At 53.4% G+C, this 25098-nt stretch overlaps 1 protein-coding gene across 4 annotated transcripts in view; it reads right to left on the reverse strand.

Moving 5' to 3' along the window:
• Positions 1-4449: 4449 nt before the first annotated feature.
• DNAJC5 (DnaJ heat shock protein family (Hsp40) member C5) overlaps positions 4450-25098 on the reverse strand; it is a 30949-nt gene continuing 10300 nt past the window's right edge. Inside the window, exons 2-6 of one of the 4 annotated variants that reach the window (XR_004478414.2) lie at positions 10678-10795; positions 9716-9929; positions 8884-9055; positions 8728-8800; positions 4450-8473 (exon numbers count right to left, since the gene is read on the reverse strand). Coding sequence is in view for 3 of the 4 variants with exons in the window: in XM_033410366.2 (XP_033266257.1) it covers positions 8370-8473; positions 8884-9055; positions 9716-9929; positions 10678-10784 (597 nt within the window). In the remaining variant the exon portion in view is untranslated. Of the gene's footprint in view, positions 8474-8727; positions 8801-8883; positions 9056-9715; positions 9930-10677; positions 10796-18138; positions 18159-19288; positions 21333-25098 lie in introns of those variants that run through there. The other 3 variants (XM_033410366.2, XM_033410365.2, XM_004282368.3) reach the window with 3 other exon arrangements.

Below are 25098 nucleotides of genomic sequence, written 5' to 3' on the forward strand. Positions count from 1 at the left end.
GGGACAGGAAGTCCCTGGGTGGGGACCAGGCCAAGGGCAGCAGATAAAGGCGGGAGCTTGTCCACAGGTGGCCAGGCGCCAGGGTAGAGGAGCGACACAGCCCCAAGGTCAGCAGGAGGGGCCTCTCCTCCCCAACCTGGTGAGTGGACCCTCCCCCATATCTCCAGGGCCCCATTCGTTGGTTGGTTGGTTGGTTCATTCATTCATCCTGCGCTCTGTGCCGGGAACCTGGAGGCTGCAGCAGGCCTGGCCCTGCTCAGGTGCTGTGATGCAGCTGACACCCTTCTGTCTGGCCAGCTCTTCCCAGATGAGCAATGGGGCAAACCGTTGTTGATGAGCTGGGCAAGAGCTAGGTCGTCCTGGGAGGGGCCCCGAGTCCAGCTAGAGGACGAGCAGCTCCCACAGAAGATATCAGACCCACATGTGCTCATGCATGTGCAGATGGCCACATGGCCCCAGACACACACACGTGCGTGATGCAGCTCAGGGCCCCCACCTCACTCAGCCGCCAGCCTCAGGGGGTGGGACGGCTTCCTTCCGCTTCTCGAGGGTCGGTGGTGGCCTAGGGCCGAGCCCTGCCTGCTCAGGCTGCGGCTCCTCATCAGAGACAGACGAGGTAGGGGAGTTCTTGGGCCACTTCCTGCCAGGACCCCAAGGGGTGGTCCTTCTAAACAGCCCTGACAGAGGGTCTTCGGGGTGCCAATGGGAGGAAGGGGCAATCCCTCCAGCCCCTCCTGGTCCCAGAAACAGGACCAGGATCCAAGGTCCAAGGCTGTCCTGGGGACAGGGCTCAGCACAGCCGCTGGAAACGTCGGGGGCTTCGCGTTTGGGAAGAAACCTTGGGTGGTGCCCTTCAGGGCCGGAGGAGCCCACCCCCAGGGAAAACCTCTCAGGCTGTGTGGCAGCTGGGACCGATTAGCAGCCCCTGGTGTTGCCTTCCGGGCACCTGGGCTCCTGTGGGCCCAACGGAGGCCGAGGGGTCGGCGGGTAGCAGGAAGAAGCTGAGGGTGGAGCTGCAGCCTGCAGCCTCAGAGCCCGGGCCAGGACGGGGCGGGAGGCAGACCCGGAGCCCCTCCTTCACTTGTCCAGAAGTTCCTGGGACACAGGGTGAGGAGCCCAGAGGAGCAACGTGCCTGCTGAGGACCCATCAGCCGCCTGGGCAGTGCCTCCAGGACTGTCCAACCTGAGAATGGTGAGCATCCAGGGGCAATCTCAGGTTCGTCAGCCCGCGAGGTGCCGCCCCCTCCCCAGCAGCTGCTGCCACGGGGCGAGGGGCATGTGCACTTGGGCCAGTCGGCAGAAGGATCTGGTGGGTCGGTACCACCTGGGCAAGGACACCGCCCGTCACGGTGTCACCGATGGGCCACCTGGCATCAGAACGCACCCACAAGACGCCTGTATCCTGGGCCCCGCCTGACGCAGCCCTAAGTGCTCCAGGGTGAGTCCGAGGAAGGGGCACCGGTGTACAGGTTCCTGGGCCAGGGCCGGGGCACGACGCAGCCAGAGATGCTGCGGGCAGCTGGGAGACTTCCAGGCTCTCTGAGGTCAAGCTGAGGGCTTGTGGGTAGCAGGAAGGGAGGGGGCCGTGGATTCAGATGTGAAGGAACAGGGCAGGGGCAGCAGGTGGGTTTTAGCTGTGCTTGGGTTAGAAGGGTAAGAAAAGGGCAGCTAGCACGGGGTTCACGGGGACCCAGGTCTGTGACCCCGGGATGGGAGCTATGGCGATATCAGCAGCGACACATCCGCTGGGGTGGCCGCACTGCCGGGTGGGCGGGCTGGCCTAACTCCCCGCGCAGGGCCCTCGGTGCCCCTGGTCACCGATCGGCTGCCCACTGGGGGGCCCCGAGAACCGCCCCGGCGTCACGTGTCTGGGGGTGGGACTGGCGCGGCGCTGGCTTGGACCCTCCCCAACCGCCACCACGCCCCCCCCCCCAGTCCCAGCGCGAGCGGAGTGTCCCGGCCCAGGGCTGCTGGGGGTCACGCGCCCGGACGGAAAGGGCCAGGGCCGAATGGACAGGGCTGGAGACAGCCGCGGTCTCGGGCGCCGCGGGTGGTGCCTCAGGGCCCCCCCGGAGTTCTGGGGAGTCCGAGCAGGGGGGGTCTCCCTGAGGCCAGATGGAGACGGGTCCCCGGGACTTGGAGCGGGTGGGCGGCCCGGCGCGCCAGGGGCAGGGGCCGCCCCACAGCGATAGGTTCCTCCCGCCGGGACGGGCCACACGGCGTCCTCGGGCCGGAGCCCGACCTGGGAGACGCTTCTCCCCTCGGGCGGGTGACGCCAGGCACGCCCGGACCCCCGCCCCTCCTCGTGGCCACGCCCCGCGCGCCCACGGGCGGGGCTGCCTTGTGGTGCTGCGAGTGGGGCGGGGAAGGGGGGCGGGAGGTCCGCCTAGGACCCTGCCCGCACGCTGCGACCCCGACGACCCCGACTTCAGCCAGGAGCTTCAGCCAGGGTCCTGGAACTGGGCACGGGAGGGCAAGGGGCATCGGGGGGACTTAGGAGTCTTTCCGAGGTGCCATTCAGCCACGCCCGCGGCCCTCGGTCCCCCTAAACCAGGGCCAGTAGGGGCTGAGGTCCCGCTGCCCACCACCCCGAATGCGCATCATTAAGGGGTGGTGTCACGTTGTCACGTCCTATTTCTAAGTATCCCAGATAGAAAATACTGAAAATAAGGAAAAACGTGTGAGGACGACAAGGCTGGCAGGGAGGTGGGAAGGGGGCCTTCCTCTCTGTGGATGTGCAGGGCATTTGGGGCCACCAGTCAAGGGCGGGCTTCCAGACGCCTGCCCAGCGATGGTCCCCGGTGAGGGCAGTGCAGCTCTGCTTCACCAGCCAGGAACTAAAACCCACCTGTATCCTCAGTGAACAAGACCACCAACCACTTGTGTTTAATTCATGAGATATGTGCTGTACAGAAATTAACTAGACCTAGATGTAGCCACCTGGATTGAGAAAAAAAAACCCTGCGCTAAACGGACACTCACAGTGATTTAGTGCTGTACAACTTATGAAATCTTAGAAATCAGTGGTACGTGTTATTTATGGACGGTGAGACTGGTAGGCAGGGTTTAAAACCACAAACAGAAGTGAGCTGGAGTGCCTAGTGGGCCACCTCTGGGCCTGGGAGAGACGTACAAGTGGGTCTTCACTGTCATGTTTTCTTTTGTGGGAAATCTAAACTACTCCATATTTGTTATGTACGAATAGAGTTTCAAGGTGTTTGTTACACAATTCTTAGTATTTTTAGGCTGTTTAGATTTTTTAAAATCATTTCCGCCAGGCCCTTCGCTAAGGGCAAGGACACAGAAGGAAGACCCAGCACCCCACCTGAGGGGGGCACAAGCGCGAGGGACCAGCGCCCCCGGGGCGTGGGAGGCAGCGCCGGCAGCCAGGCCTGGTGTTTCTGGAGGTACCTGCTCGCTACAGCCCTGCAGTGCCAGGTAGCCAGACCCCTGGGCCTCCTGGGTTAGGGTGGCCTCTCCCACCGAACGCCAGGGTCCGCAGGGCCTGAGCACCCCGATGTGTACAGAAGGGCACACGTGGTGGACGTACACACCCTGAGGCAGAGATGCCGCCTCCTGCAAGAGCCCAGGAGTGGATGCTTGTCTCGGGTGGGAGACAGGCACAAAGGCACCACGTCAGGGAGCCGTGGTGGTGCTCAGGCTGTCCCCTGCTCCCCTCTCCCTGCCGTCCAGGTGATGGGGGGGAGGGAAATCTCAGAACTCCCTGGGAGCCAGGTAGGACGACGGACCCTGCCTGGGAGATGCCAGAGGGCAGGGCCGGGTCACCAGCAGCTTGGAGACAACCCAGGAAGACGGGGCAGCGGTGTCCAGGCGTGAGGACCCGAGCATACTGCACGCTGATGCCCTGGGTGGAGCAGGCAGAGGGACAGGAGCTGGACGTGGGCGGGGCTGCCCAAGGGGCAGAGGAGCTGGCCAGGTGCCCTCTGCGGTAGCCCCTTCCTGACTTTGTGCTGCCAGCTGAGGACAGGTCCAGGACTGGCCTGCTCTCCTGGAGAGCTGCAGCCCCGCTCACCCGGCCAGACAGCTGCTCATGAGCAGCAGGATGGAGGGGCCGCTGTCTGAGGGCGGCAGGGATGGTTCCCAGAGGCTGAGGTGGTAGGACGGTCAGCTGGGTGGATAGGAGGGGACAGTGGGACCAGTGGTTGTTGGCCACTGGCTTGCTGGCCGTGTCCCAGGAGGGCTCCAGGACCCACAGTCCAAGCTGCCCTTGGCGCGTGGCTCTCCCAGCTCAAACATTCCTTCCCTCACCCCAGTCGTGGTATTTAGAAAATGGAGGGGAGTCTGTCCACACTCAGACCAGGCAGGTGGTAGTGAGGTCCCAGCCCCCAGAGGACTCAGGAGGGCCGCCGAGCTCAGCTGCCCCCAGAGCGCAAGACTCTCCTAAAGCAGGATCATGCAGCGATCGTTAAATAAAGCACACACCCAGCCTGCAGTGAAAACATTTATTTTTTACAAGTTATCTTTATTATAGGTCAACATTCAGACATAAGAGACCATCACCATGGGAAACCACCGTGACCCTCCAGCCCAGCCCCAGGGGTGTGCGTGGGCTCAGGGCGGAGGTCGGTCCCAGCAGCAGGACACAGCAGCACACGGACGATCGCGGTCCACGCGCCTGCATTTAGCTTCTAACCATGACGCATACATGTTTCAGTGTAAACTGCTCCCCTCGCCCACCCTGAAACACCCTTATTTCCAGGGAGACAAAATCACCAAAAGCTGCTGCCCACAGGACCCCAGGCCCAGCTGCTTCCTCCCCGGGGACCCTCCAGGGTGGATCTGGGGTCAGAACAGAGACCCCTTTGAACGTGGCTTTGTCACTGATTGTATCTGATGCTTAGAAAATTGGTTTTAATGTTTCAGGGGAGGGAGGGGTTTCCAGCCGCTCACCTGTGGGTCAAGTGAGCCCCCAGGTATGGGTGTGACCTTGGCAGCCCTGCACCCTACCCTGGAGGAGCCGACACTGGCAGCGCTCGGGCACCCGGCCTGCCGTCCACACTGATTCCAGGGGCACAACAGGGCCGCTGTTTCCTTCTGTGCACATGGCAGAGGAGCTCGCCCAGACCCCCTGCTCCTGCCCCGACTCTTCAAGAAACCAGAGGCTGTTTGGGAGCCACTTTTATTGTACTGTCGCTTTGCCCCGGACGGCGGCACTCACGCCGCTGGGTGATATATACATATACACATATGTACACACACTGCCCACACCTACAGCAGAGACGACGCCAACCGTGCTTGAAAGGACAGTAAAAATGTAGCTTTTGCCAATTCCACAGGAGAAGGAGTCACAACCAAAATAACAAAACAGGCGAGTCCTGTGTCACAGGGGCTCACAGCTCAGAACGCTGGGAAAGGAGTGACATCAGTCACTGTTTCACGCCCCTCACCACCACCGCCGCCCCCCGCGCCGTCCCCCTGGCGGGATGTGCTGAGAGCCAGGGAAGAACGGACCGGGCCCCTCCAGGGAGAGCCCACGAGCCGGTGCCCGCCCCCCTCACAGGTGGTCTCACACCAGGTGCCACGGAGGCTGCCCGTCTCCCCAGCGGGCACGGCACAAGCTCCCCTGGAACAGACCGCCCGCGGTTAGAATACGCCAGATGGTCCCGGCAGGGCCCCTCCCCAAGCAGGAGCCCTGTGGACACAGCACGCCCAAGCGGCCCCAGTGGACACAGCACGCCCAAGGGGCCCCAGCGGAGCTGGCTGCTCGACTCGTCGGAGAAGTAGGAAAGCTCACGCACGAGCGGTAACGTCTACAGCAGGTTGAAAACAGAAAAACGCCCAGAAAGGACAAGAGACCACGTCACCAAGCGAAAACAGAAATGTACGCGCGGCAGCTCCCGTCTGCACCCTGCAGCCTCTCCCACGCTCCTGGCAGGCCACAGGCGGGCAGTGCTGTCAGAGCCTCAGGGCACCCAGCACTGGCCTCGGTGGCCCTGGAGCGAGGGCCGAGGCGCTCCTGTTCCCATCACAGCAGGAGAGGGTTGTCCCCTCCGTGCACGTGAACAGAGGGCCCTCCAGACACAACACCCCGCTCACCAGGGAAGCAGATGGGCCACACAAGGAAAAGGGAAATGCAACCAGGGACCTAGGTATTCAGTCAGCGGGAGGGCCTGAAAGCACAGACAGGGAAGTCTTTGAAAGGGTTTCTGCCTCCAAGTCAACAAAGTGGACGTGCGTCGGGGTCAGGGTCGGGGTCAGGTGCGGGGGCATGGTCCAGGCCCTGCGCCTGGCCTCGGGGTGCCCAGCCCTCGCGGAGTCATCAGCTTCGCCTTGAGGATTGTTCTCATCACCGTCACGATTTGTTTAGTTTTTACAAATTCTACAGGAGACTGGGTTCAACAAACCTCCGGACCTGCCCCTCTGGCCTCCAGGGGAGCATCACGTTTCTAGTGGACGATCAGAAAGATTCGGGAACCAAAAGACCCGGCAGAGATCCGCCCTGACCTGCGTGACGCGCCTCGGAGTTTTCTGCCCACGAAGCAATGACACGGTCACTGTGGAAGGCGGCTGCCTACCTGAAGCCCAACCTCTGAACTTCGTGCTTGGCCGCTCTAGGGAAAAACAACTCATTTCCTAAAGTTATTTCCAGAAACGTCAGGAAGGCCGACTAGAGCCTGCTCTCAGGCTGAATTCTTGCTGGCCTGGAATTGGCACCTAAGACTGTCCTAGTGTCCGGCCTCCTCCCTGCTCCAGGGCAGGTCAAACAACGGATTTCTTGTCCTTCTGAGAGGCCGGATCTCAGCAGATTATTCCTCATTTAACATCAGCGCAGACCTCCCCTCTTGCTGACCGTCTTCGTGATTGTTTTCAAGGGCAAAACCCCAAACAAAACGGAACCCACAAGTGCCCACGGACCTGGTGCCTGCAGAGCCGGACGCTCACCCCCCACAGCACCGTGAGGGCAGCGGGCAAGCCGGGGCCTGGGCGGGGCTGGGGTGGGGTGGTGGTAGTCAGTGGCTCGGGAAGGTGTCCTGGTGTGTCTGACCTCCTTGCGTGCTGCCCCTGCCCCACGGCCTTCCCTACGGGACATTCCGGAGGAGCCCAGCAGTCGCAAGGTGCATGATGGGAAACCAGACCCACTTGGGCCACGCAGGTCCCGGGGCAGGTGCTGGTCTGCACGGGCCCAGCACAGCCACGTCTCCAAGTCCTCAGAGCAGGGGCCACCCACAGGTCTGGACGCGGACAAGACAGACTGGCTTCCAACAGCCCACAGACGGTGCACGGACAGAGGTGAGCGGGGCTTCTGTGGTCTGGCTGCGGGCTAACGAGCCCAAGGGCACCAGGGCCACTTGGGGACCCAACCCTCTGCCCTGAGTGTGCCTTTGGTCCAGCTGGTCCTTTCTCCGTGAGCCCAATGTCTCTAGCTCTGCCCAAACCAGCAACGACAGCCAAAGGGAGCAGTCGGAGGAAAGCGGGGGGGTGAGAGCTCTGGGAAGCACAGAGGGGAGGGCTGTGCAGCCCACTCACCACGGGCAGCCTGGACTCCCAGCCCCTCTGACCACCACTAATTGGGCCGCTGCTGCCATCTGTGGTTCTTAGAGGTTCAAAGAGCATTACCAAGAGGCCAGGTGGGCCTGAAGGAATGTGGAGGACGATGCAGGGAAGGGGAGAGTGGAGGCTGTGGAAGGGGCCCCATCCATCCAGCTCATGGCCTGGGGACGTGTGGGAACATCCCCACCCCGGGAGGGAGCACACTCGAAGCACGGGGGCCTCAGGTCAGACATGAGAAACAACTGCTACAGGCTAAGCAGACGAGGTGAACGGGTCCCGCACAGACTGTCCTTGGTACGAATGCCACAGAAACGCCCCGGTGCTGGGAGAGTGGGCCCAGCTCCTTCCTGGCAGGTGAGTCCAGAGGCCCTGCCTGTGGCCACATGGTTGGCAGGCACGGGGCAGGGAGCAGACCCCACGGCTCCAGCCAGGCAGCACCTGCCTCAGGCCCCCATGGGCACGGGGAACGGAGCCCGAGCCCGCCTGACCGCGAGGGACCACACGGGCCGTCCAACCGCTGCGTCGACCTGCCCGAGAGCCCTGAGGCGGCCCCACGGCCGGGGAATGCGGCCTGGCCGCAACACGCTCACAGTACAGACAGACATGGAACGTAACCCTGCACATGCTATTAAAAAAGGGAACAACAGAAGAAGAAGACCGTAGCTAAACTGCTTTAAACACTGCATGCTACGCACTTCGTGTGTCAGGGATCGGCGGGTGAGCGGGCACAGAGGCGGGCTGGCGCTGCCCTCCCGGGGCCAGGGCGGCTCCCGCCCCACCTCTGGGACTACAGTCCATGATTCTAAGGTCGAGTGGCTGGGTGCTGACTGACCCTCGAATCACAGCTTCTCCTGAATTTAGTTGAACCCATCGGTGTGATAGCTGGGGTGGGAGTCGGCTGTGAGCTGGGTGGTCTCCGTGGCGGACGCCGGCTGGACGACGATCGGCGTGTCTGCGGCCTCTGAAAGCAAGCGACGCGTGGCCTCAGGTCGGGCCGGTGGGCCTCTCGGCCCCTGACACCGTCTCTGGGCGACACGCTCGGCCACCTGGTGGCTCGACCGGGGTCGGAGGTCGTAAGACAAGCGCCCAGGGCGGGGCGAGGCTGCCAGGACCTCCGCCCCACACGACCTTCATCAGCGGCCTCGGCCCTCGGCCCTCCCCGCCTACTCAGCTACCACAGTCCGCGGCGGGGACAGCCCTCCGCGCCTGCTTTACCTCCGGCGTCCACGTTCACACCTCAACCGTCCCGCCGCCACCACAAACACTCCCGCACAGTGTCAGTGCCCTCCTGTTTGACGAGACAGGGCGACACGTTCAGGGCCCGCTCCGGCCCCGCCCCTCACGCGCGCCCCGGGCGGCGGGCACACTCACCCCTCTCGTCGGACTGCAGCTGCGCTTCCAGGTCCTCGGGGGACACGTAGAACTCGGTCTCCTCGCCCTCAGGCGCCTTGGGCTTGCACTTCCCGCAGCAGCAGTTGAAGCAGCAGCAGAGGCAGCAGCAGCAGTAGCAGCAGGTGAGGAGCCCGCAGAACACAAACAGGGCCTGTGGGCAAGGGGACGTGGTTGTGCGGCGAGGCCGGGATGCAGCTCTCAACCTGCGCCCACCCCCGACCCCCGCCAGGGTCACAGAGGGGTCCTCACACCAGCAGTGGACTCTTTTCCAGATCAAGGAGAATAAAGAAAGCACTGAACACGGGGACAGGAGGGCAGGAAGGAGGAGACCAGCTGCGTAAAGAAGGGTAACTCCTGAGAGGGGAGGAGGGCTGACTGGCCGCTGCCAGACAGGCTTCCGACAGCTCAGTGCCCTGCAGTGAGCCACACCCTCGGGCCTCACACGACAGATGCTTTGGATAGAATCAGGAAACCAGGTAATGTTACAATATAAAACAATAATATTTTTTTCAGAAGTTTCTCAAGCTAGATATTTCTAACAAGTTTTCCCTAATCACAAAAATAAATCTATCCACAAAGTGATGAAAAAGTTCATTTCCTATTTCTACCACAGTGACTCACGAAAGAAAATGCTGTGGACGTCACCACTCGGCACAGACCTCGCTCTGTGCGCGCGGGCTGGACGCAGGCAGGCCACAGGCCAGCTACAATCTGCTGGGACCGGGCCTTTGCCCGTATCTATGGGGACGAGGAGCCCGCCACGTGCCCAGATCCACCTGGCGGGATGCGAGAGTGGGAGCTGCGCCCTCACCTTGGCCCACCAGCTGGAGAGCACGAAGTAGGTGTTCACGTTCTCCTCCCCGAACTGCTCGGCCACGTAGAGCCCCAGCGAGCCGTACTTGTCGTAGATGTTTCTTTTCGTGGAGTCCGTCAGGATGGCGTGGGCGTTGTTGATCTCCTTAAACTTGTCTGCGGCCTCTGGGTTGTCTGGGTTCTTGTCAGGGTGATATTTCAAGGCCAGCTTCCTGCAAACCAAAACCATCTGTTGGTCTCACGTCTCACGCTCATCCACCGGGATGGAGGGCCAGCAGAGGAACGTTTACCCGTCACCACCTCCCTTTCCAGCCGGCCACAGAACTAGAGAACACCAGGCTCAACAGCAATCTCTGCAACTGTCTAAGGGCAAACCTCCCGTGCTGAGCCATCCACAGAGCAGCAAGTACCCGGGTGAGAGCTGACCTGCGGGCGCTCCCAAGAACTTCCAACCCCGCTGCTGCCCTCTAGCGTCCTGACTGTACATTTGCCAAATGGAGGGACAGGCAAGGAGCGTGCAGCACAGGCATTTTATTGTACTGATAAGGAGATAAGCTGAGAACACAGAGGACTGTGTCAACTGTCTGCACCAACGACAGTGTCGGTCTCTGGCAGCTGCTCAGGGACACCGCAGGGGAAGGGCAAGCTCAGCCATGCGGGAAGGCTCCCCCGGGGGGTGAGACCCTGCCACCACAGCTCAGCACATCCAGGCCTGCCCCCCGAGCCGTCTGCTCCAGGGTAGGGAGTGTGCATGACCCCACACACTGCTATTGTTTTGTTTTTGTTGCCAAGAAAACATTAAGGTAATAATCATAAGCTATACGGGGACACACTACACACACAAAGATGCAGTGGAAGGGCTACCAGTGAAACAGCGAGTAGGCGAGTAGGCCGGGGAAACACGCGCAGATAAAAGACAGGAGGGGCGGGAGCCGCCCACCCCGGGCCCAGGCCTCTTACCGGTAGGACTTCTTAATGTCATCCGAGGTTGCATTCTTGTCCAGCCCCAGAACGTGGTACAGGGATTCCCCAGAGGTAGAGAGGGAGCGCTGTCTCTGGTCTGCCATGGCAGGCTAGTCTACAAGGAGAACGCAGAGGAGACGTCAAAAACTACAGATAAAATTTAAGTGTGTGTTTTGTAGTCCCTTGGGCAACCTCTAAATAAAGACGTAAGGAGGCAAAGCTACAAAGCTGAAGGGAAAATGAAAATGAATCTCTATAGACTAAAAACTCCATTAAGAGGAAGAGATTGTCAAAATGGATAAAAAAATGCAAGACCCAACTAGACACTGTCTGCGAGAGACACTTTAAAAACAGACCCTCAAAATACATGAAGCAAGTGCTGACTGAAATAAGGGGAGAAGCAGACAACTTCACAGTCACAAAAATCTTAACAGCCCTCTCTCAGAAACTGACAGGACACACACACAAAATCAGGAAAAATACCGACGGTCTAAAGAACACTATCAACCACCATGACCCGATTACCTCTATGACACCCGCATCCACAGAACTTACACTTTTCAAAAATCACCAAGACATACCACACGATGGGCCATAAAACAAGTTTTAACAAACTTAAGTGGACTGAAATCATACACGGTGTGTCCCCAACCCTAACAGATTAGAGACCCAAAAGGAAAATACCTATGAAAACCTCAGGTGTTTAAATATTAAACGATACACTTCTAAATAACATGCAGTTCAAAGAAAAGAGGACAGACATAATTTCTAAACTCATTACTGATCTAATAAACTGTATGTGATTACAGGCTACTACTTAAAAATAAGTTGATATATTCATAGTGGCCAAAACTCAGAAGCAACCAGGATGTCCTTCAGCAGGTGACGGATAAACTGTGGTGCACCCGGACAGTGGAATATTATTCAGCAAACTTGTGTTTTCCATGAAAAGACATGGAAGAACCTTAAATGCATTTAAGTGAAAGCAATCTGAAAAAGCTACAGACTATATGATTCCAACTCTGACATTCTGGAAAAGACAAAACTATGGAGACAGTAGAAAGATCAGTGTTTGCCAGAGGTTGGGAGAGGGAGGGATGAACAGGCAGAGCACAGAGGATTTTTAGGGCAGTGAAATTATTCTGATACTACAACTGCAGATACATGTCATTATACGTTTGAAAAACCCCACAGAATGTGCAACACCAAGAGTGAGCCCTGATGTAAACTACAGGCTTGAGTTACTCTGTATCAATGCTGGAGCATCACTCAAAACAATGTACCACACCAATGCTAATAGACTGTAAGACTGGGGCGGGCAGGGAGTACAAGGGAACTCTCTGTACATTCTCCTCAATTTCTGTGTAAACCTAAAACTGCCTTAAACAATAGTTCTGCTGTCCTCAGAGACTGAGATTACACTAAGCTGTGAAGAAAAAGGGGCACAGAAGGATAAGACAGTCTCTGGAAATCACTATCTGAGCAGTGAAGTTGTCAACGAGGCAGACGGGTACAACGGCATGCCTGAAACGGCTGAAGGCCAGAGCACAGAGAAGGCACAGTTTAGGAAGCGTCTGAACAGAACCAGCACTGAGAAAACAGAAAACGAGAGAATCTGCCAGGCAGGAATTTGAAAAGCAAAGAATACAGGCAACTGAGAAAAAATAGTCAACTGAAAACAAAACTAGAGCTGAAAGAAAACACAAGTGTGCAAACTGAGGCCCCACCAGGTAGAGCACCAAGGCCATACTTCTACATCCTGGGCGCTAAGAACTTCCCCAAACAAAACACGTTTCGAATTCTAAGAAGAAAGGAGCTTCACCTTAGGATTCCACTATCAACAAAGTGTAAAGTCAGAAGAACGTATAAACGCAAGAGTCTGGGAAAAGTACTGCTCGCGCATCTTCAATGAAACAATGATCTGAGGAGTATTTCAACAAAATGTGGAAAGAAATCAAGAAACAGGAAAAGATGTGACAAGAGGAGTGGTGGTGTCCCGGCCTGCAGGGGAGTGGCCCAGGCGTGCCCCCTCCTGCAGGTGGCATGGTCACTTCTGATCACAACACAGGACACACACATGAACTCCCTCCAGACTGGGTTCCGCAGGGGCTGGGCTCCCCTGGCCCCCTGTAGCCTCACGACACAGGCACTTCAACAGTTATGTCACAGACAGAGAGACACATACACAGAGAGGTGAAGTCAGGACCTGAACCCAAACCGAAGGGTGCGGCCTCCTGGCTGAGGGACACCAGGTCAGCCACCTCGGCACGAAGCATGAGACGGTGGTGTAGAGCTGAGGGCAGGAAATGAAACGCGCCTCCCTTCAATCCCAGAGACGGTGGGCTTTGCAATCAGGCTGTGAGGACTCTCAAGCCCAGTTCCGACAGCTTCCAGCTGCTTGGCGTGGCCAAGTCGCTGCCGTGCTTGGAGCCTCCCTCCTCACCTGGATGGACACAAGGACCCCCCCGACCCCCGCCCCATGGCAGGGCTGCACAGAGCCCAGGGACCCTCAGTGATGTTGATGATGGAACATATTCTCGTCAAGTCTCCATTGCTAGGAATTTCGTCCATTTACTCCACAACGGAAGGACCATGACTTCGTCAAGTTTAATTACTACTTGGCTAAGTAATTTTTTTGGTCCTTAGGTACTGTTATGGAAAATACAACTCTGACAAATCATTTTGTATTCTCAGTTACTCAGTGCCTACTAAATAGCGCTTTAGAGCCCATCCACAGGAAAATATCAATAAATACTTTTGTATCTGCTTATAGAACTATATGATTACCTGAGACGTCTAGAGGCAGTCAGCTACTTAATTTGACTAAAAAGAATTCCCTGTGGAACTTTAGCATTTAAGTCATGATTCTCCAGCACCGCTTACACCAGAGATCGCAGACGTTCTTGCAACAAGGGGCAACATTTCCTAGTCTAGGACAGAACCACCCTAAGAAAAATCAGCACACACCTGGCTTAGTTACTAGGTAAGCTAGTCACTGTGGTTCATCACCTGCTTGTTCACAGGTACAGACAGATCACTGACTTTCAAAACCTTAGAATTAATTTTCTTTTCTGTTTTTTGTTGTTGTTTTCTACTGCTGAGTTTTAAGAATGCTTTGTATATTTTGTTATATTTTAAAATATTTATTTATTTTTGGCTGCGTTGGGTCTTCGTTGCTATGCGGGCTTTCTCTAGTTGTGACGAGCGGGGGCTGCTCTTTGTTGCAGTGCGCGGGCTTCTCGTTGAGGTGGCTTCTCTTGTCGCAGAGCACAGGCTCTAGAGCACGGGCTCAGTAGTTGTGGTGCACGGGCTTAGTTGCTCCGCGGCATGTGGGATCTTCCCGGACCGGGGCTCGAACCCATGTCCCCTGCATTGGCAGGCGGATTCTCAACCACTGCGCCACCAGGGAAGCCCCAGAATGAATTTTCTTAGTTTCAGTGAACTGCCAGCAACTATGACCAAACTTGAAAGGCTGACACCTGTTCAACGATACACGCATCTCCCAATCCCGGGGATTAAAAAGCAGGTTCTGCATACCCAGTCCTTAGTGCCCGGCAGCTTTCCCTCCCCCACCAGGTGTGGCGCGACGCTGTGAAACTCGGTGCCAGAATGTGGTGGAGCAACGCGGGACATTCTGCCTGGACACTGACACCATCAGGCAAGTTCTCCCCACACAGAGGAACAGGTTAATGCTCATGTGGATTCAAGAACGTATGGAACCAAGAGCTTCCAGAAAAAACAACTTGGTGATAAAATCCAGCCAGTGAAGATATGAACCAGAGGAAAGTCATCAACAATGGAAGCCGGGGCAACAGGTCTGCAGGCAGGCGACAAACCCACAGAAATGCAAGATCCCGACTGAGGGGCGGCAGGAGCTCCAGCAACAAACCCACCGCAAACCTCCTGGCCCCCACGGCGGGTCAGCACACAGGTGGGCCAAGTGTGTGCAGCCCCTCGGCCCCAGCGGCCCCTGGCACACGGGCGCCCCTGGTTAAGGGGGCGGGTCTGCCGTGGTGAGAGAGCAGCAGTTTTATTAGTATCACCGTGATCTTCTGTTTGCCAAATTCGAGGGAAACTGGAACGCTTCTATTTAAAAGACAATGTGGGGACTTCCCTGGTGGCACAGTGGTTAAGAATCTGCCTGCCAATGCAGGGGACACGGGTTCGAGCCCTGGTCTGGGAAGATCCCACGTGCCGCGGAGCAACTAAGCCTGTGCGCCACAACGACTGAGCCCGCATGCCACAACTACTGAAGCCCGCATGCCTAGAGCCCGTGCTCCACAAGAGAAGCCCTGCTTGCCACAACTAGAGAAAGCCTGCACGCAGAAACAAAGACCCAATGCAGCCAAAAATAAAATATAAATAAATAAATTTTAAAAAGTAATAAAAATAAAAGACGATGTGAGTATCTTCGGAAGGTAAGTATCTGGTAATCTGGTTTCTGGGAAGAACCAGGGAGTAGAGGTTAAAAGACTTATTCTGGGCTTCCCTGGTGGCGCAGTGGTTGAGAGTCCGCCTGCTGATGCAGGGGACACGGGTTCGTGCCCCGGTCCAGGAAGATCCCACATGCCGCGGAGCGGCTGGGCCTGTGAGCCATGGCTGCTGAGCCTGCACGTCCAGAGCCTGTGCTCCGCAACGGGAGAGGCCACAACAGTGAGAGGCCCACACACCGCCAAAAAAAAGACTTATTCTTTGTTGTCTACCATTTCTTTACCTATTCCCATACTATTGCTTGATTTTTAAAATCATTTTCTTCTGTAGCCTTTTCTGCACTGCATGAACTTTTTATAAATCTATGTATGTATCTTTTTTTATAAAAACTACAAAGTTGTCGTTCTTGTGCTTCCAGATGCATGTCTGCCCTCCTAGAGGCTCTGTCACAAGTCACTTCCAGGACACACGACTTTAGCATGTCGGACTGTCGCGGGTACTGAGAACCCAGCCTTCCTGGCCGACAAGGTCCTTTAGCCCCAGGAGTCTGGCCCACATTCCCGTGCACTAACTTCCCTCTCACAGCCGGCAAGTCTCCAACAGTCCCCACAGAATCCCTTCTCATCAGAGTTCAAGAGCAAGCTGTCCATTTGGGGATGTTTTGGCTACTAGCCAATCAAAGGGACCTTAACGGAGGATCCAGCCAACCAGGGTCTAGTCAACTCCAAATTCTCCTAAGAACCAGCAAACATCCTCATGTGGACTCCCTCCAACCCAATTTTCAATCATTAGAGTTTTCTGACATCACAAACAGTAAGAGCGAGAGACTAAATAAACTTCGTTATATTTTAATGAAATCACTGACAGCACAGCGATGGGTCTGGACAACTCAAGCCTAAGTTAATTATGTCTAAGCCAAGAAGTCAAACACCAGGAAAGAGCAAGCTGGGGGCAGTAGAAGTCAGCACAGGCTTTAACACCAAGGCTTACTTTGGTGCTATTCGTCAAAGTATTATTACTCTAGAAGCTGGTGTGCAAGCTTTTTGGTAAAGGGCAAGACAGTAATATTTCAGTCTTGTGGGCCATACAGACAGTCTCCACGTCCCAAGTTCTCAGCTCTGCCTTTGAAGCATGGAAGCACACAATGTCTAAAAGAATGGGCACAACTGTGCACCCGTAAACCTGACTTAATTACGGAAGCAGGCACAACCCTTGACCCAGGGGTCAAGTAATGGCTCTCTTGTGAATTATTTTAGGGAAGCTGGGTGTTGTGAACAGGCACTTACATTTGTGTGCTGTGGGCAAGTGTCGGCTTAGTTACTGTGACTCTTTTTCGGTCCTCAAAGTTAACTTTGCACAAATACAAAACGAAGACGTGGGCAAGAAATGTTGTGAATATGCATTTCCAATCAAGATGGCAAAATCCAAAGAAATTTGTTGCAATGTGAAGCAATTAGGCCAGACAGCAGCAACAGCGCCCACCCCGAAAAGCTGCTGGAAAAGCTGTGAACGAGGTGATAGCATTTTTGACATAAACCATCCAAGTGTACTCACTGTCGTCCCCCGTCAGTCACTCTTCTTACTTTAGATCATGGTTCAAGCACCACTAGCTCTGGCTTCCGAGGGTTTTTCCAACTGGAATCTTAGGTTCCCATGTAATACGGAACAATGACCCTGATAATATCTTCATACCAAAGAACAGAGAAACGAGATCCCTTACTTTGTGAGTTTCTCCACTGAGATGAGGAGAGCCCGCTGACTGCATCAGATACAAACTTTCCCCGAGGAAGACACCTCCCTCCTGTCACCGCTGGCGGGTACGGGATTCCGGCACAGCGACAGTGCAACCCTACACCCAAGCAATAAAGACGACTTTCAATGTGCTTTGCTGGGGCTCCAACGACGATGACTCTGTTCACAGGACACACGTCTGTCTCAAAGGGCGTTTACCCTTCCCCAGGATCACAGGTTCAAAAGCATTTACACACACGCCGGGTGCTGGGCAGGAGACACCACCCCTGATGCCGGGGAGTGTTGGGGCGGGAAGACACCCTAAATCAGGGTGAGCATAGCTCCCCTAGAACACCGTGATGGGAGCAGCAGAGGCCCACTGCTGATCACCTGGCTGCAGAAGACAGAATGAATATGGACAGAATCACGCCCAGGCCCAGCAGTCACACTGCTGAAAACCAGAGATCAAGAGAAAATGGACGCGTTGCGGAGGAGCGAGCGTGTGAGCCATATCCTCCTCGTTAGAAATCACAGCACCCAGAGGGTAGTGGTGCCCAACTTGAAAGCGCTCAGATAAAATACCTGTCAAACCAGAATTCTGTTTCCAGAAAAAACACCCCTCAGAAACAAAGGCTGAAATGAAGACATTTTCCGACAGAGACTAAGAGAACCCATCACAAAAACCTAAAATTCACGAAACACCAATGAGAGTTACCTGGACCGAGGGGAAATGACACCAGATAGAAACCAGCGTCTTTAGAAGGAATGAAGGCCACTGGAAGTGGGGAGCACAGAGGTAACAGATGATCTTTTCCTCTTTCTTTTTAAAAAATACACAAGACTCCTGGAAGCAGGAACTGATCAACCTGGGCTTGTGCGGTTTGTGCTGCAAGTAAGACAAACAGGACAGCTTCGCACAGCGAAGCAGGGGTGGGGGAGAAATGGACACCTTATGTGAAGTAGGCAGCACAGAGCTCTAAGAAAAGCAAACACCACACAGGGTCATCAACAGAAGGACTGACAATTTCTGGTCTATTCTATACAGAACACTACTTACCAATAAAAGAAGGATAACATACTGACAAAGCAATGAAATCAATAAATCTCAAACACAATGTGTTACGCAAACAAGCTAAGAAACACAAAATGACTCCATTTATACAAATATTAGGAACAGGAAAAACAAGGTCGTGATATAAACCAGAAAAGCGACTGTTTCAGGGAGGTAAGGGGACCTCCTAGGAGACAGGAATATTCTTAATTTAAATGCAAGAGTGGTCTCACAAGTGTACACACCAAAGCTCACTGAAATCCAGTTAAGATCTGTGCCTTTCACTGTATGTCAAGTTTACCTGCAGGAAACAGAGCAGCCGTTGTAATTAATGTGACCTGTTCTCAACATGAATTAGATACTACGAGAGAACCAAATGAAACATAAAATTCTCTACTCTGTGATGGCAGGCTGCCTGTTTTTACAACTTTCATGGAGACACAGAAAGACATCCGTTTGTCTGTCATTCTGTGGCTGCTCTCAGCAGAGACTGTGTCACCAGGTAGCCGAAAATACTTACATCTGGCCCTTTAAGAATAAAACAGCTGCTATGAACATGATTCAAACTGGTATTTTATAATTTTGAGTCAGAAAATGAAATAAATGCTGTCCAAGCATAAAAATTATTACATGTAAATTTCTACATCATTTTCACACACGTTTCAAAAGTTAACATTCTAGTTAGAAACTACCCACTGCCAGGAAATACGCACTTTTAAGTTTCATGCTCAGTTGGGACACGGTCTTGTAACTAAGAGAGTGACCTGAACTGCAAACGGACAGATCTGACTTCATTCTTAGCACGTGTGATATTGGGAAATGCATCTAGGAGGCTCCTGTCAAGCAGAAAGGTTGTGGAAGACAGTGAAGGGGAGAGAGAAAGAATCGGGTTTTGTGGGGTTTTTAAATCATTAAAATCAACTTTTTTCAAAAGTCTTAATATTTTATTTTCTTAATTTTCTTTTTTTGAGGTTTATTCTAATTTTATTTTTTAAAATATATTTCATTGAAGTATAGTTGATTTACAATGTGCTAATTCCTGCTGTACAGCAATGTGATTCAGTTATACATATATATACATTCTTTTTCATATTCTGTTCCATTATGGTTTATCACAGGATATCAAATATAGTTCCCTGTGCTATACAGTAGGACCTTGTTGTTTATCCCTCTTAATTTTCTATAGTGATCGGGTATACTTTAATGATTTAAAAGAAATAAACATTTTTCCAAAGCGGGAAAAAAAATCATCCTAAAAATAATGTCCCACAAGTGACAAACTGAAGACCATCCCCTTTGCACCTGGTCAGCGCTCTCCCCTCCCCAGAGTTGGTTTCTCCCATTGTCTTGTGACCTGTCTTCTGCTTCCCTCGATTTCCCCCATCTCCCCAATACCTGGCACCACAGGCACACAGCTCCAAGCTCAACGCCGTGAGGAGGCTCCACTAGAGTGTCACGGGGGAAACCAGGTGTCCTCTGCCGCCAGCCTCAAGGTCCAGGAACAGGCCAGCTGTGCTGAGGTGGTGACTTGTCTTTGCCTGAGGAGTCCAGGAGTCCAGCACCTGTTATTTGTTTTGTTTTCTATTTCTTTGGCTGCGCTGTGTGGCTTGCAGGATCTAAGTTCCACGATCAGGGATTGAACCCGGGCCACAGCAGTGAGTGCGCCAAGTCCTAACCACTGGACCACCAGGAAATGTCACGTCTGCTATTTGAGGTAGCACCTCAGCATTTTGGTTTTTCCTAAACCCGTTTCGATTAAATTTCAAAGGCATCCCCGAGGCCCATGTCAGCACCTGGGGAGCAGCCACATCTACCTGAGCTACACCTGCTATTAACTCAGGAACTGCCATCCCAGCTATGCTCCCAGCCTTGGCCCCAGGAGGGTTAGGTCCTGACCTTCAGGCTGCGTCATTTTTAGTAACACATACCTTTAAAAACAAACAATGGGCACATTCTGCAAATCTGTAGTGCGTCCTGGTGCTGCTAGGAAGAGTACTGGGGCTCCTCCACATTGCGGGGCAGCCAAGCCACACACGAGCAGGGAAAAATGGGCTTCAAACCAGTCAAAGCTCGCCAACCCCAAGAGGCAGGGGTCCGGTAAAGGGGGAGGCTTTTCTGGAGCATACGCAGTCTGTCCTCCCTCACTGCCGCCAGGACAAGTCTGTAAAGCACGGCTCTACTCCTGTCACCACCCCACTCAGGTCCTTCCCCAACAGCCCACTGGCTGCAGCATCAAATCCCAGCTCCCGGGCCTGCCCTACAAGGTCCTATTGGACACAGACCCTGTCTGACACCAGCCTCTTCCTGCCACTGCGCCCACTGGGCCTCACGGCCTGACAGCTCGCTCTTAGGCAGAGGCAGTGCTGCCAACCCTGAGCACCTGGGGTCTCCTCAACGTCCTGCCCACTCCTACGTGGAACCCCTACTGAGACCTCCGACTGTGAAGCGAGATCCCTGGTGGGGATCCACGGATGTACAGCAGAACCCATCACATTCTATGCAGCCATCCTGAGCCTTGAGCATATGTCTGTGTGTTGTTTATTTGTTCAACAAATGATTAGGAAGCACCTGCCATGTGCCACACTCTGCTCTCAAAGCTGGGGATTTAGCAGTGAACAAAGTAAACAAAATGGACAAAAATCCCTGTGCTCACAGGGCACGCCTATGCTCCTTAGAAGACTTAAACATCTGCAGGGGAAAGAGATGTGTATTCTGACTCTTGTATCTCCGTGTGTAAAATCAGCACGCACTGAATGTTTATGAAGAGTTGCTGTTGAATTCAACCTACTATTGCAGAAAAAAATCATATGCCAACTTTGGAAAAATCATATGCCAACTTTGGAAGAACAGATTTGAAAACGTCTTAAAAGGAAGGCTATTTGGTTCTGTTTTTGTTTTTGTTTTTGTTTTAATCCCCCTCCCTCCCTCCCTTTCTTGGTTGCGCCGGGTCTTAGTTGCAGCAGGCGGGCTCCTTAGTTGCAGCACGTGAGCTCCTCAGTTGTGGCATGCAAACTCTTAGTTGCAGCATGCATGTGGGGTCTAGTTCCCTGACCAGGGAGCGAACCTGGGCCCCCTGCACTGGGAGTGCAGAGTCTTATCCACTGAGCCACCAGCGAAGTCCCTTGGTTCTGTTTTAAATATTTTATATAATATTTGATACACAGAAAGGAAGATATGGCACATATAAGTCATGATGCATCATGATAAAATAAACACCATGATCCCATCCTTCAATTTAAAAACTAGAAAATTACCAATAATTTTGAAACTTCCTGCATTCTCCCCATATACATTACCCTGAAGCAATGTTTATTACAATCCCTTGCTTAAAGAAATTTACCTCATATGTTTCTCCCTAAACACTATTTAGTTTTAATTTTTTCAGCTTAAAAAAATGGTCTTGGGCTTCCCTGGTGGCACAGTGGTTAAGAATCCACCTGTTGGGCTTCCCTGGTGGCACAGTGGTTGAGAGTCTGCCTGCCGATTCAGGGGACACGGGTTCGTGCCCCGGTCTGGGAAGATCCCACATGCCGCGGAGCGGCTGGGCCCGTGAGCCGTGGCCGCTGAGCCTGCACGTCCGGAGCCTGTGCTTCGCGACGGGAGGGGCCACAGCAGTGAGAGGCCCGCGTACCGGGGTGGGGGGGGAGACTCCGCCTGCCAATGCACGGGTTTGAGCCCTAGTCCGGGAAGATCCCACATGCCACGGAGCAACTAAGCCCATGTGCCATAACTACTGAGCCTGCGCTCTAGAGCCCGCGAGCCACAACTACTGAAGCCCGTGCGCCTAGAGCCTGTGCTCTGCAACAAGAGAAGCCACAGCAATGAGAAGCCCGCGCACCGCAACAAAGAGTAGCCCCCCTTGCCACGATTAGAGAAAGCCCATGTGCAGCAATGAAGACCCAATGCATCCACAAGTAAATAAATAAATAAGACCTTGTTTAAAAAACAAATGGTCTTAACACTGTGTATGCAGCCTTCTGGGACTTGTTTTTTTTGGCCCGTGACTTGTTTTTGAAACTCAATATATTTCTAAGATTCTCCCAAATTGCTGGATATATCTATAATTCACTCATTCCTAGTACTGGACAAATTCCATTTTGGGAACAGGCCACAACTTGTCAATCCATTCTTCTACTGGAAGATGCCTGGTCATTCCCAGGTTTTGCTATTACTGGGGTCCTCTGAACCTTCTGAGCAATTCCCACCTACAGTTTCTCTAGGGCAGTGCCGGGCACGGGGTGATGCCCTGCCAGCTCAGGTTAGTGCTAAGGGCAGAAGTTGACAGCAAAACTTACCCAACTGTCAAAGCAATAGCAAATAAGCACAGGAGAAGATACTCAACATCTCTACCCATTTGGGAAATGCAATTTCAAACTACAATGAGATACCACTACATATGTATCAGAATGGCTTAAAAAATAACCAGACAACACCCAGTGGCTAGACCCGTACACTGCTGGTGGCACACCAAACGGGGCAGCCACTCTGGAAGAGAGCTGGAAGTTTCCTATAAAGTTAAAGACAGGCTTTCACGTGACCCAGCCATCCCGCTCCTGAGCATTTATTCAAGAGGAACGGGAATTAATGTTCACATGGAAAACCTGTACATGAATATTTATAATCGCTAAACCCAGAAACAACACATATGTCCCTGTGAAAGGATAACAAATTGGAAGGTGAACACAATGGAGCACCACTCGGCAGCAGAAAGGAACGAAGCGTCCATCACACAACGTGGAGGATTCTCAGTAACACTGGGCTGAGTGAGAGAGGCTGGCCGCAGAGGCTAGAAGCTCTATGATTCCATGTACGTGACATTCTTGAAAAGACAGCTATACCAACAGAGAGCAGAACAGTGGATGCTGTGGGCGTGGGGGGTGGGTACGGATGAGCGTGTTCCACAGCCTGAGCAGGGTGATGGTTACACAAATCTCTATGTATTAAAACTCAAGAGAACCATACATCCAAAAAAAAGGTCAATTTTACTGTATGTTTATTTTAAAAACGTAAAAAGAAAAAAATCTGGGCTTGCATTTTTTTGTTTTGTTTGCAACTTATTCTTCTAGCTAGTCATTTTCATTGTAGTTTACAAAAGTATCAGCCTGTGACACAATGGAAATGAAAACAAATAAAATCTGGTCCTTCCCCACAAACAGATTAGGAAGAACTGTTGTAGGGTGTGTACCTACAAGTGGAACTTTAGGGTCCCAGAGAAGGGGCAGGCCAACCGCTACCCAGATGACCACACCCCACAATGATGGGCGCCCCCAGCCTTCCCGGTTTCCCACCCATCTCTTTTTACTTATCATGAACACAAGTTCATACATTTCTCTATGGTGGTAACAACTATAGGACTGACCACCTTAACCACTCCTACGTGTACACTTGGGAAGTGTTACCTATTTGTACATTATCATGCAACAGATCTCTCATTTTTCTCTTTTTTTGGCCACACTGCACAGCATGCGGGATCTTAGTTCCTGACCAGGGACTGAACCCGTGCCCCCTGCAGTGGAAGCGCGGAGTCCTAACCACTGGACTGCCAGGGAATTCCCTCTCACAATTTAATGTAACTGAATATATCAAATCTGTGTGAACGTATTTTTTCTCTTTTTTGTTCAATAAATCCTTCTCCATCCCAAAATCCAAAGCGAATTCTCCTACACTTTATTCTAAAGTTTTGTCACCCACAGGTCATCCGCTCCATCTGGGGTTAACCTGGGCCCAGCATGAGACACAGACCAGCATCACTCGTCTGAGCAATGCCAGCCCCGAAGTCCCAGACGCCCCCACAGCATGTCCAGTCTTCCCCTGGGACCTGCAGGTGCACTCTAACTTCCACAGGGGAGGATTATGGGTGGTGGTGAGGACTCTCTATCTGGTTCCATTCTGAGAGTACTTTATTCAAAAACCTCCAAAATTACCTGAGGCAGTCTCAAAAATTTTTACAAAAGCTACAAATTCTGTTACTTCTACACACATCATTAAATAATACTTAAAACAATCATATTTTAATACAAGCATCCATTACAAAGACAAGGTGGGTTTAAAAGCAATGAACAGAGACTCCCCTGGCGGTCCAGTGGTTAAGACTTCGCCTTCCAATGCAGAGGGTGTGGGTTCGATCCCTAGTCGGGGAGCTAAGATCCCACACGCCTCGGGACCATAAAACTAAAACATAAAAAAATAAATAAAATAAAAGCGATGAGCGGGTAATCCCGTGAGCCACACCTCCTGGTGTGCAGACAGGTTTGCCCCCTGTGTCCCCTGGGGACAGGCCGTGGTGGGAAGGCCACACCAGGGCCTCTCACTGTCTCTGGGGATGCCCTCCGAGATGCAGAGGTTTCCAGGGCTGCCATGGAGGTGCTCCAGCCTCCCTGCCCGCTGCTGGTCATCGCAGGAACGTGGCTGGACAGGCAGCCTTGAAAGCCGCTGTGTTGCCAGGGGTAGGAGGACAGAGTGCCCGGAGTAAAGAAAGTTCCAGGCCACAACGATAATACACCGTATCATGGGTAGTCTGAAAATACAGAAGTTAAGAAAAAGGCTAATAATGTAAGAAAAAGGCTGTTAGGAACCTAGGGAGAGAGAGGCACTACTCTAGGAAGAAAACGTCATCAGAGCAGGGTCCAGGCTCTGTAACGAACGTGGTTTCCACAAGTGGGAATAAGGTAAACAATTTATGGATTTTCAGCAATAAACTTACAGACAAGCACCTTTATGTTTACAAAACACAATGTAAATTTCTCTTGACAGTGTAAAAGTAAAAGGACAAATGAAAGTCAGAGGAGGAGAAGGGAAGAAAGGAAGAAAGGCCGACCCCCTGCAGTTAGCGAGAGGACAACGCATGCTGCTGATGGCGCAGGACCAAGTCCTGTCACACAGGGGACAAGGGGTAAGCGCAGCTACGCTGGGACAGGAGGACAGAGACGCTGCTACGTCGGGTCAGGACAGAAGGAACAGGGGATCCGCCAGGTGATGGGTCGGGACACAGCCATGAGGTGCGATTCAGTGACCGTGAGCCAGCACCTCGGGGAGGGGATGGGGTGCAGCCCGGTGCGGGCAAGGCTGCATAGCCTCCCACACTTGGGGCCTGGCCCCACAGAAGAAAAACTTCACTGAAAATAAAGATACTAAAGACAAAGTACAACTGGTGTTCCAAAGACAGCTGACCTCTCTCCTTTGAAGGAAGCGTCATTTAAAATCCA

Source organism: Orcinus orca, chromosome 16, assembly GCF_937001465.1.
Source record: "Orcinus orca chromosome 16, mOrcOrc1.1, whole genome shotgun sequence".
In the NCBI taxonomy this organism is placed as follows: domain Eukaryota; kingdom Metazoa; phylum Chordata; class Mammalia; order Artiodactyla; family Delphinidae; genus Orcinus; species Orcinus orca.